Source organism: Daktulosphaira vitifoliae, unplaced genomic scaffold, assembly GCF_025091365.1.
Source record: "Daktulosphaira vitifoliae isolate Bord-2020 unplaced genomic scaffold, ASM2509136v1 Scaffold_1, whole genome shotgun sequence".
Classification (NCBI taxonomy): domain Eukaryota; kingdom Metazoa; phylum Arthropoda; class Insecta; order Hemiptera; family Phylloxeridae; genus Daktulosphaira; species Daktulosphaira vitifoliae.
In genome coordinates, this window is record NW_026099572.1 from 24,710,113 (window position 1) to 24,723,912 (window position 13,800).

At 30.0% G+C, this 13,800-nt stretch overlaps 1 protein-coding gene across 1 annotated transcript; it reads right to left on the reverse strand.

Annotated features, from left to right (window-relative positions):
• Window positions 1-867: 867 nt before the first annotated feature.
• Window positions 868-2,865, reverse strand: LOC126908789 (uncharacterized protein K02A2.6-like). Its single transcript, XM_050691116.1, has one exon. It carries the CDS (start codon window positions 2,863-2,865, stop codon window positions 868-870), a length of 1,998 nt encoding a protein of 665 aa, XP_050547073.1.
• Window positions 2,866-13,800: the final 10,935 nt, after the last annotated feature.

Sequence of the window (13,800 nt, forward strand, 5' to 3'; positions counted from 1 at the left end):
GGGAGGGAGTCTGAGAAACGGCTACCACATCCAAGGAAAGCAGCAGGCGCGTAAATTACTCACTCCCGGAACGTGGAGGTAGTGACGAAAAATGACGATACGGAAATCATCCCTCGTAATCGGAATGAATACTTTATATCTCTTAATTAGAATAAATCGTGTTAATATATTAATTTTAATAGTAATTAGAATATATATATTTATACAAATAATGCGACTTAACTACGTAAAAGTATCATGCACTAAGTATAGCTGTGTTTTATGGCCGGGCGGGTCGGACTAACGTTATACCCGAGGTATAAACGGCGGTAGGAATATATATATATATACGTAAGGCGCATTAGACGCGGGCGTTATTGGTCAGTCAAAATAAAAATTTGTTTACATATATATAATATTGATGACAAGCACGCGTGTACGGGTACGATAACTAAAAATAAATTTTTATAGGAATAGTGTACCGTCGTATTGTGAGCGAGGCGTGGGGAGGGGTGAATGCGTATAACAGTCTAGTCTAGACAACGGAATATGCGATAACGCGTGGCGTTTGGAGAGTTACAAACATACATACATACATACATACAGGTGAAACTAATATAAGCGTGTTAAAAATATGGCACAAAGCATCCACGCTTTTATCACAATAATGCTAGTATTTTTCGTTCATTATTGTTTAGGGCTTATTTTAAAAATTATTTTGAACTTATTAGTTCGAAGTGCTTTAAAAGCGTGTTTTTTAGTTTTTTTAACTATATTTATTTTTTACTTTTTGTTTTAATTTTAGTCTTTAAATCTCTAGGTGTAAATAAAAACTAATTTTAATTAAATAGAAATTATGTTTATTCTATAATACAAGAAAGCACACTTTTATTTTTTATTTATNATTTCATCATAACATTCTACAACATTTGGTTTTAAGTTATTATCTTTCACTATTAATGTACTCCTAAGTTCTCTACTTTGTAAAAGTTGGGCGGGGCTATAAGATAGACCAGCAACGGGTGTATTTCTATACATAAGTAAACACAATTCAAAATCCAAACCTGTATACAAGCACTTTTTTAACATATTTTTAGCTATCCCAACTCCTTTTTCTGCAAGCCCATTGCTCTGTGCATGCTGTGGACTTGTGTTGGTAATTTTAAAATTCCACTCTTTAGCAAACTGATGAAAGTTAACACTACCAAAAGGCATATTATCAGCTACGACTTCATTTGGTATGCCAAATTTACTAAATACTTCTTTTAACTTAATTACTACTGATTCACTTGTTTTAGAACCTAATTTAATAACCTCTAGCCATCTAGAATAGTAATCCTCAATAATTAGGTAATTTATTTTATTATACTCAGCAATGTCTAGTGCAATTTTATAAAATGGAATATTAGGTATAAAATGTGATTTTAAAGGTTCTTTAGTTTTACTAGAGCTAAATTTTAAACATACTGGACAAGCACTAATCCAATTTTCTATCTCATTGTTTATACCTGGATAGTAAAATAATTGTTTTGCTCTAGCTTTTGTTTTACTTATACCAAAATGTGGTTCATGAAGCTTTTTAATTATATATTGTCTCATAACCTTAGGAATAACTAGTCGACTACCATAATAAATTAATCCATTCTCCAAGTATATTTCATTTCTCAATTTCCAATAATGTTTGAGTTCACCCTCACACTTAACCTTAAGCCAACCTTTTTTACAAAATTCCATAATTTGTTTTAACACCTCATCATTTCCAGTATTTCTCTTAAACTCATCCTCCTTATCATTTGAAAAATTAATTTGTATTTCACTAATTGCATGAACTACATCATTTACTATCGTTTCACCGGTTACATCTCTTTTAATATAATTCCTGCTTAACAAATCAGCTACATACATTTCTCTACCTGGGAGATATTTCACCTTAATATCATACAACATACATTTCATTCGTAATCTCCTTATTCGATTATTGGGAATTTTGTTCAGTTCTTTTAACATAATTGAAACAAGAGGTTGGTGATCAGTAAACACAGTCACTTTTCTTCCATAAATCAATGAATGAAACTTAGTACATGCAAAAGAAATAGCAAGCATTTCTTTTTCTATTTGAGCATATGTTTTCTCAATTTCACTCAGACATCTCGATGCATAATATATAGGCCGCTTGTTTTGGAAAATACAACAGCCCAAAGCCCCCTCAGACGCATCACATTGTATTTCTAGGTCTTGATCGTTATTAAAATTAGCCAATATTGTCACATTACATAGACTCTCCTTCAAATCACAAAATGCCCTTTCACATTCAACACTCCAATTCCACAAAACATTCTTTTTTAGAAGCTCTCTAAAAGGTTTTAATCGTTCCGATAAATTAGGTAAAAATGCTCTTAAATAATTTATCATTCCTAAGAATGATTGGAGTTGTTTTTTATTTATAGGTGTTGTTAACTCTTGTATAGACTGAATTTTATCATTATCAGGTTTTACTCCCTTTTCATTAAAAATAAATCCTAAAAATTTAACTTCATTAGTTGCATATTGTAATTTCTTTGAATTAAACTTAATATTATATTTTCGAGCTCTTTCCAATACTCTACAAATAATTTTATCATGTTCCTCTCTAGAACTAGCACACACTAATAAATCATCAAAATATATTAATACTCCTGGAATATCACCAAAATATTTCATCATTAGTTTTTGAAAAATCTCTGGTGCCATTGACAAACCAAATGGTAAACGCTTAAAACTATATGATCCAAAAGGACTACTAAAAGTACACAACTTAACAGATTCAGAATCTAATTCACAATGATAAAAACCTTCTTTTAAATCAAAAAAACTATAAATACTTTTATTACTAAGGACAGATCTCATACACTTAAAAAACGGATAAATAAATAATACACAAAATAAAAACTTAAAGTCACAAACGTACCACACGGAAAGAGATTACCTTCGGTACTCCCGAGGTCTTCTCTTTCTCCCCTTTTAATTCATTCCGTTTCATCTTATATACTAAAATATTTTGTTTGTCTTTTATAAAATTCATATAGTAATCATTTTCAAAAAGGTTTATAAATATTTACTTCCTGATCTAGTAACAATAATTCTGGGAATTACAATTAATCCAAACATTACATAAGTGTTCTACTTCTAGGTTTACAAATAATAGACTATATTATATTTTTGTAATAATAGATTAAGAAATTCATAGTTAAACCAAACATTACAAAAATGCTTTCTTTTCAGTTTTATAAAATAATGACCTATATTACAACGCTTTATTTTCACGTACCCATTTAACACGTGTAGCGGCGGTCCATGTTTTGAACGTTTTACAACTGATTGATTTAACAGCTGAGCTTCAAATAATTTAACCGTATGCGTCGGTAAACACCATGACGCCATCGTAAATAAAATAAAATCTCCAAGATCTGGTAGTTTTATCGTATTGAGTAACGATACCCCTTCATCAAAAATCACCAGAAATTTATGTAGATCGGTTAAAGACTCGTTAGATGATTTCGGCTCTGTTAATACTTTTGATATTAATGATGCTGCGACTAAACGTGGCTTATCGAAACGTGCCTTCAACGTAGCCCACGCAAGTTTATAATTGTTGCCTGAAACTGGTATTCCACTTATTGCTTCTGACGCACTACCCTTTAAACACCCGGCTAAACAATAAAACTTTTTTATGTCCGTAATATTAGGGCGCTGATCCACAGTAGTGATAAAACGATTATAGAATGACATCCATTTAAAAATATCTCCACGAAAGGTAGGCAATGGTATGTCAGGTAATCGGGTAAATATTGCGCTGGCCGAACTATGTGCAAGTGAATTATTATTACTCGACGGCTGTTCAGGTCTCCCTATCGCAGACGTCTCCGGAACGACTACGTGCGCATTTTGATTCTGATGTTCTATAGGCTGATCATCACTGTGTTCATGTTGTACATGTCCTCGTTCATGTAACGACATACGAAATTCTCGATGGACCGAAATTAAACTTTATGTATCATCATGATACCGATTGACAATCGATCTCGCGAAAGCGATAATTTCCCGTAATTCAACCTTTAAGTTGTGAGTATATTCGGATTCTAAGCTAAGATCAATTAAACAGTCAATTATAGTATTATTTTCTGCAGTGAAAACAGTCCAAATTTGATCAATTTCATTTAGAAGAACCGCCAATTGGGGTAGATGTTCATTGTTACCGAGACAGCGAGTTGCCACCGCGCGAATCGCGCAAATCCACTTGACACAATCATCGCGTTTGAGGATCGCCTTGCTTTTTAATCGATTGATGCGTTCATTTTCCGGCTGTTCCGCAATCGCAAAATTAAATTTTGGAGCGATAATGAATAAAATTATACCCCTTATTTATAATCTCACGTCGCCAAAAATAACGTAAATTAATTATTATATATTAACAACATTTATTGTGACACAGAAATTTACAATAAATAATACACGCAAAAAAATAAATAATTGTCATTAATAAATTTAATAAATTTAAATCTTTATAACGGAGCGCAAACAAAATTAAAGAAAACAAATAAGTACGTAATACCGCACAATCAACCGGCGCAACTAATCATAATAAATAAATAATAACAACGCAAAGTTAAATAATACTTGCGTAATAATAATAAGTTATATTATTTATATTCTCTTAAAATCCTTAAAATATGATGTTTTTATGTCACATAAAATAGGCAATATATTCTCTTAATATTCTTTTAAAATACCAGATATATGATGTTTTATGTCCTTAAGTAAGCAAAATATTCTTTGAATATTAAAAAAAAATTCAATTTCAATTAATTTTTAGTAGAACTATAAAGTATGATTGCCATACCCCCCTAACCCACATGTTGTGGGTTTACCCTGCCATAGGTAGACGGGCGGTGTAAACAGCTGTTGGGATATGGTGAAAGGCATAGTCCCCCCACCCACATGATGTGGGTTTACCCTATTCTAGGTGGACGGGCGGTGTAAACAACCGGGAGGGGGGTATGGTGAAAGTTCGATGTTTCTCGTTCCTAGATAGCATTTCGTTATACCATGGTACAAGTTACCTTGGTATATGCATAGTATACCTAGGTAGATGGAACATCATATAGTATATCTTGATATATTACAGAATTTTAAAAATTACATAATTTTAGAATTATATGAAAATATTTGAATACAGAAAAGTGAAAGGTGCAATCGAGCGGCGGCGGCGACGGCTTATTAACCCAACGAAACCCAACTATGACGTGTATTGTTCATAGAGGGTCTCGCTTCCTTGACTCAAGTATGTATTAAAACAGCAGTCCAGCTATTTACCCCTACATAGAAGGGGAGGCGATGATAAAACTCATCATAAGATGATCATTATTATAATATTAAAGTAACTAAATAAATATGTGCAATATTTCATAACAATTCAGTTATTTTGTAATTAAAGAGAAAATATTTAAAAATCGATAGTTTAAATTAATTATTATGATATTAAGTTACATTATTGCGTTTGTTAATAGATATTTTTTTTGTTAATGTGTAAACGTTATTGGATAAAACATATGTATACATATTGAGTATACACATACTCTATTACATATATTTGTATAAAAATATTTAGAAATCGTGACTTTAAATTTAATTATTATGATATTAAAGTGAAATCACTTAAGTGGTGAACGAAAAGGCTAGTTTACAGAGATATGTGATCTGTAATTTGCCGACCCTCGATGAAAATATGTGATTTTTCCGCATAAATGAGTATTTTCACATAAAAGACTGATTATTACTTGAGTAAAATTAATAGTGTTGTATCACTTAAACGTTTTAAAAAATGTTTTCTTGTGACAAATGTGAAAAAGTGTACGTTGTGAAAAAACTGTTTTTAACTGCTGCATAGGAAAATACATGACGGTATACGATTTAAGTGTTATTTATGCTCATCTACTACTTTTTCGGACAAATGCGGATTTGTACAGTTATCATGTATTGTATACCCTGGTATATTCATAGTATATCGAAGTAGATGGAACATCATATAGTATATCTTGATATATTATAGAAAATTGGAGCTATTTTAAAAATTACATAATTTTAGAATTATTTGAAAATATTTGAATGCAGAAAGTGAAAGGAGTAATCAAGCGGCGACAGCGGCTATTAATCAAACGAAACCCAACTATAGCTATGTGATGTGTAGGCCTTTGGTCATAGAAAGCCCTCTTACTTGAATAACGTATGTATTAAAACAGTAAATCAGCGGTTTACCCCTACATAGAAGAGGAGGTGATGATGAAACTCATCATAAGATGATCATTATTATGATATTAAAGTAAATAAATAAATATGTATAATATTATACTATTTCATAAGAATTGAGTTATATTTTTAATTTTAGAGAAAATATATATACGTTAGAAATAATATTTTATCAAATTCTTTTTTTATTATTCAGCCATACTACCGCGTTTGTTAATAGACATTAATGTGTAATCGTTTTTGTATAAAACATGTATACACATAATCTATTACATATATTTGTATACAAATATTTAGAAATCGAGAGTTTAAAATTAATTATTATGATATTAAAGTGAAATTACTTAAGTGATGAAGAAAAGAGTTAGTATACGGGGATATGTGTCCTATGATTTGCTGACCCCCCTATGAAAATATGTGATTTTTCCGCATAAATGAGCATGAAATCGTTGATAAAGTCACAGTGTCATCAAGAACCATCAGCTCTAAAAAGAAGACACTACTCTATGAATAATATGGCTGCCGAACCTGTAAGAAAACAGCGCTACATTTATATCGCACCAACACCGCCAGCCGAGATGATTGACTATAGCAGTTACACTATTGCGTTCAGCGACAGAAAATTTTTGCAAGTGGGCCTGAATCCAAAGGATGACTTCAATGTAACGGTATGCATTATTACTCCTTCACGATATATTAGTATGTCAGCAGATTATTTAAATATTATTTACGGCATGAGGGATGAAATAACATTATTCCTACAATCACCTCCGATAAAAGGAAAGAACATTATGTTATACCAAAATGTCGATTTTAATATAACCAAAGTATTGTACCGTGATACCATGCATTTAGTATTAGAATCCAGAATAGTGGATGGGTGTCGAGTGTTATTGAATAACGAAAACATTAATAGACTTATGGACTTACAGTGTACTATTAACAGTGCAATATCAAGAAAAATAAAAACGCGTTTACTATTAAGCCATCAAATAGACCGCATTATATAATACACCGACAGTAAATGGTCGGGCCCTAAAATTCAACAATCAAACAACGATGAAATGGTTAATTTTATAAGAAGTTTGAACGACATAGAAATATGTGATACTATTCCTAAAGGTGACAGTAAATACATAAGCGAGCTGAAGAATTTAGCGTACAATGTAATAGTTGATAGTTGGGTCAAGTCATGGTCCAAAGACATGCTTCAAATTAATGTGAGTTTAATGAACATAGATTGTAATAACCTTTATTGTTATTAAATTTATAATTATGCTTTAGGAAAAAGAAGAAGAAATGTGCGATGAAAATGATGGTCCAACATTTTTCAATACAACAGTGTATACCCAAGAAAATAGTTATAGTCCATGGGCTTCACAATGGCCGAAACCCAATCACGTCAGAAAATTAACTTATATTAATAATTTATAAACAATAACTTTATATATTGTACTAGTTTCTTATAATAAACTTATAATCTAAAAATAAAAACAGTGTTGTTATTTGTATATAATATATTTATTTTATAATAATAATAATAATTACAAGGTTAATAATAAATGTTTACATAAACATGTAAAAAATGATAAAATATACGGAGGGTACCGTCAAAAGGTGTATATGTAAATACATTGTCTGAAATTACTTAGCATATGCAGTTGTATTAGCAGGGAACGCGGATGATGCTTCAATTTCAATATGTAGGTCAAAAAACGGGACTGTCATTGTGTCGGTCTGCTTTGACATATCAATCACTGTAATAGAATTATTATAATGATATTAAAAAATAATATTAAATATGGTTAAAATAAAAACATCTATACATTTGTCGGTTAAATAACAAGGTATTTGTACGAGGGACGTCCAGAAAGTAAGGTTACAAGGCCTGTGTAGGACGTAGGGAATTTTGTTTTTCAGAGTTTTCACCCCTGTCATGTAGAGAATTTTCTATCAATCAAAATAAATCATCAAACGCCTCAGTCCGTTACGAAATGTCGTCACAGCAGCCAAACACGTCAAACAGTTCGTCGTCCAATCGCTCCACCTACAGTAGGTGTGAGATACGCTCTGTTATTAGATTCCTTACTTTGCGTAACGAATCCGCGGCCAGTATTTATCGCCAGCTTGTGGAAACCAATGGATGCGAGGTGATGACACATCAGCATGTTACCAAGTGGGTTAGATTATTTAAAGAAGGCCGTACTGACACTCACGATGAAGAAAGGTGTGGAAGACCATCCGTAATTTCAGATCAACTTCTGCAGTAGGTTGAAGAAAAAGTTCGCAATGATCGTCGTGTAACTCTTGACGCCCTTAGTGAAAGTTTCCCACATATCTCACAAAGTCTCCTGGGTAAAATTATAACAGAAAAACTTGGTTATAGGAAGTTGTGTGCAAGGTGGGTGCCAAAAATGTTGACTCCAGAACATCGTCAAAATCGTGTTTTGGCTGCACGCGAGTTTCTTGAACGGTATGAAAGCGAGGGTGAAACATTTCTTGACTCAATTGTGACTGGTGATGAAACATGGGTGTGTCACTATACTCCCGAGTCAAAAAGGCAATCTCAACAGTGGCGACATATCCATTCACCATCAATAAAAAAATTCAAAGTCCAATTTTCAGAGAGGAAGATCATGGCATCTGTTTTTTGGGACCGGAAAGGGTTATTATTGGTCGATTTTATGCCTAAAGGAACTACCATAAATGCAGCTGCATACTGTGAGACACTGAAGAAGTTGAAAAAAAAAATCAAGGACAAAAGGAGAGGAATGTTAACTCGTGGTGTGTCACTCCTTCATGACAACGCTAGACCTCATACCGCCCGTCTCACTCAGAACCTGCTCGTTTCATTTGGGTGGGATATTGTGACTCACCCACCCTACTCCCCGGACCTGGCACCATCGGATTATCACCTTTTCAATAAATTGAAGGAGTTCTTGGGTGGAAAACGATTTTCAATTGACGAGAAAGTCCAGGATACTATCGAAAATTGGCTTCGGCGGGTGGAGCGGAAGGTATACGACGAGGGTATACAAAAACTGGTCCATAGGCTTCAAAAATGTATTGATTTTAATGGCGATTATGTAGAGAAATAATGACATGTTTTGACACTTATCTTGTAAATTTCATTTAAATATATCCATTTTTCAAGTTTTAACACATGTTGTAACCTTATTTTCTGGACGTCCCTCGTATGGTGGATTTGTACCGCACATATTTGTACAGTATTCATTATCACATGTAAAAAATGTTAAATTTCATGATGTAAAATATAGAAAAGCAAAGTGATATTTGAAAATTTATTAATATAATATTATTTTGAAATAGAAATTATTGTGATTAATTATCACACATAGATCATCAACTCCACTCGTACCAGTATTTATCTAGGCTTGTGCTAACTTTGAGTCGAGTCAATAAATACCTCGAGTAGTATAGGAACCACAAATGGGTTCTCTATCTTTGCAAGAGAGTCTTTATTAGTATTGACTACACAGGTAACCCACTCAAAGATTAGACTAGGCTGGCTAACTTCGTACAAACGTTATTGATTCTCTTTATTTATTTAGACAATATTTTATTCTAGAGATCACTTTAGTTTTTCTGGTGTCCTACTTAATTTATGTACTCATTTTATCTAACTTTAAACCTTATGGATCTTTTGTAGAATATGAATTTACCTTAATGATATCAGGACTAATGTTGAAAAAATGAATATACTTCAATTTTCTATGTAAAATCGTATTTTGTCAAGCCGCTTCTTGCATTCGTTGTAAGTTCATAAGGTGAAGTAGTTGTGAGAGAGATTGACAGTTTTTATGCCCTTTTATATTAAATTTAATTCATCTATCTATGCAAGAAGTGTCATGACCTTTTACTATTATCTGTTTATTACTCAATTTGTGTTATTTCTTACATGTTATTACAGTAGATTAATATCAATGTATTTTTAGGCGTATTTCTTGAAATAGTGTAAAGTATTAACATGAATAATATATATTTAATTTGATGACTAATAGACAATAACATATAAACTACTGAATAATGAGTGGTGTATGTATTATAATAGCGTGTTGCTACAACTAACCATTAGCTCTTATTGGTACATAAAATAATAATGTCACTGTTTCGAGGAACTGCTGTAATTTTTTTTAAAATCTCCTAAATTTCAAAGTACCGTATCTCGTTTGAAATTTATACAAATTAACTTTTTTTTCGCAAATTTTTAGCTTCGATGCGAAGCGGAGAAGGTATTAATTTTACTATGATGTGTTTTTTTTTTTTTTATGTCTGTTGCCACTTTTTCTCAGCTCTCACTGGACCGATTTCTTTCAAAAATACGTCAAAAGATCACAAATCGTATCTAGTTGAAGACATTACCCTTAAAAATTGAAACATTTTTTCTCGTTCCCCGAAAATGGGGGAAATATCCAAAAAAAATATAAATTTAAACTTATAAAAATAAACAAATCAACATAAACAAATCAACATAATTTTTTTTTATACTAAAACCTTAGATATTTTGCTTTCATTTGATATCATTTTTTTGAAAATCTAACACTTAATCTGCTCATAGGGAGGGGATTTAAAATAGTAACTTTTTACGAAAAATAACTTTTTCAACTTAATTTTTATTTTATATTTTATTTTATATTATATAACCCCTTATATTTTATTCTAGCTTCATTATGTTAGTTTTATATTTATTGATACTTGATAGAAAAGACGTTTTAAATAAGGATATTACTTTTATTTTGTAAGTAGTTGAGTGAGTTAGGATAGACAGATCAATTGTTATATAATGACTATGTAATAACATTATTTAGTCATATTTGCCTTTTTTTCGTGTTACTTTATATGAAATAGAAAACACCACTAAAAAATGTTTTATCTAGTTTTTATATTAAGATAATTCTTTTATCCCAGCCAACTCAATTACTATATAAATATAAAAGTAACATCGAATATTATTTTTTTAGTTTAAACAATTTCAAGTATTATTTTGGTTCATTCCTTAAGGGATGAACCAAACTTGACGTCTTTATAGGATCCAACTTCTGGACCAGTAGTTATTATCATTTTATAATATATAAAAACAATAACCTGTTGGTGAGATACGGGTATGTCTATTTTTAAGTTATTAACATTTTTATACCTAAGCAAATAGAGGCCAAGAAATGTTTAATGATATATGTATGAAAGTTATTCAAAATTATTTAAAATTAAATTTAGAGATGATTTAATAAAGAAAATAGTAAATTTAAAGCTATGAAATAAAAATGTCCCACGTTTTCGAAATTTTACAATGTTATTATTTCGTATACCAATAAACGCTACCGGTTTATATAAAATACGATAAACTGTACATGCTATTACACTATGAACCGGTATCATTTATTCTATAACGATTATTCAATAATCAAATTGTTTTTTTATACAGAGTGATTATTTTATCATAACCCACTAAATTACTTACAGAATAATAATAATATAAACAATTTTTTTTATTATTATCTTTAGTTACACATTATTCTTGAATTTTTAACTATGTAATACTTTTTAAGTTTATCCCTTATGCCTTGTAAGGGGGTCAACTTTGTTTTTCTAAATGGTAACACATATTTTTAATTTAATAAAATGTTTGAGTTTTTAATTTAATAGTAAATGGCATTTGAATTTTTAATATAACTTAATTCGTTTATTAGATATAATCATTTAAAGTTTCAAATTTTTGAGTTAATATACAGGTATAATACACAAGGGATTACAAATATAGGTAGCTAATTGGTTTTTTATGACATTGCTGTCACAGTCACGGATTGTTTATTATCAATTATAACTATCAATAGATGTACTTTTTATATTGTCAGTTAGTGTATTTATAAACTCACAACAATGTACCTTACTATCATTGATAATAACAATGCTGTGTACCTGCTAATGTCGATGTTATAAAAAATCAATTAGCTACTTGTATTTGTAATCCCTTGTGTATTATACCTGTATATTTACTCAAAAATTTGAAACTTTAAATGATTATATCTAATAAACGAATTAAGTTATATTAAAAATTTATATGCCATTTACAATTAAATTAAAAACTCAAACATTTTATTAAATTAAAAATATGTGTTACCATTTAGAAAAACAAAGTTGACCCCCTTACAAGGCATAAGGGATAAACTTAAAAAGTATTACATAGTTAAAAATTCAAGAATAATGTGTAACTAAAGATAATAATAAAAAAAATTGTTTATATTATTATTATTCTGTAAGTAATTTAGTGGGTTATGATAAAAAAATCACTCTGTATATGTTTTTATGACAATGATAAATCAAATTTTAGAAACTTCAGTAGATTAGATAAATTTAGCTGTTGTGATACCATTCATCATTTTAATTTAATATTATTCGTAATGTGTATCACAAAATAAAACAATTGTCTTAAATTGATATCATAGCATAATCACTATTGTAATTAATACAATGTATGTATTTGTTCAGTTTAAGATTAATATCTATACCATAAATGTAAACACTGTAAATTAATCTACAATGATAATGTATTAAGTAACAGTATCCCTAAGAAAAATCAAATGTATCATAACCAATGTCACATATTATCCCTGCTTATAATTTTCATTTAAGAAATTCATTCAAATTAAGGGCCCTGGTGGTCAATTCTTACATTTTGATGACATATATAGATCATAGATTTCATATATAAAGCCGTAAATGCTATACAACTCTCTCTCATTATTTCGCCTTTCAATTCAAGAATCAAATGCACCAATTGACCATCAGGCTCAAAATATTCAAAACTTGTCAGTCTTGTTTATTCGATTATTATGGAAAAAATCATAAAGTAAGTGATACATTGTCATCCCAATAATTTAGAAATTATTTAATCCGAGAAGAAACTGACAAAACAATAATAATTAAGCTATCTTTTCTCATTCAAATTTATTAACTGGTTTGTCAGGAGAATTATTAAATAATACTCCAATAAAATTAAACAAACTAAATTATAGTAACCGAAAGTAAGATAATTAAATTTATTCAAGTACTCAAAAATCCAAATTAATTAATCAACACACTCAACATAATTTTACTTTTACATCACACTACTAAAATCTTACTTTTGGCTCACTATTTAGCATTTTTAAATCATCTGAAAAAAAATGGTGTACTAGTATATACTTTTTATTTTTAATTGTCTTCAACTTTGCAGTGTACTCATATTTTCTCGATATAAATAATTTATTACTGTAAAACTAAATCAAAAGTGATGTTAATGTAACTATTTTTAATTTTAAAAAATAATTTGTCAAGTAAACAATAATAATTTTAAGAAAATTATGCATTTATTTCTGAATTTATTATAAAATTTAATTTGTTTAAAACTGTCATATAATGATATATTGTTAACATTAAAACATAACATTAATAGAATAAACTTGATTTTACCATAAAATATTACAAATAAGTAAATAAAAGTTAAAATAGTTTGTATCGCTGAAGTATTAAGCTAAA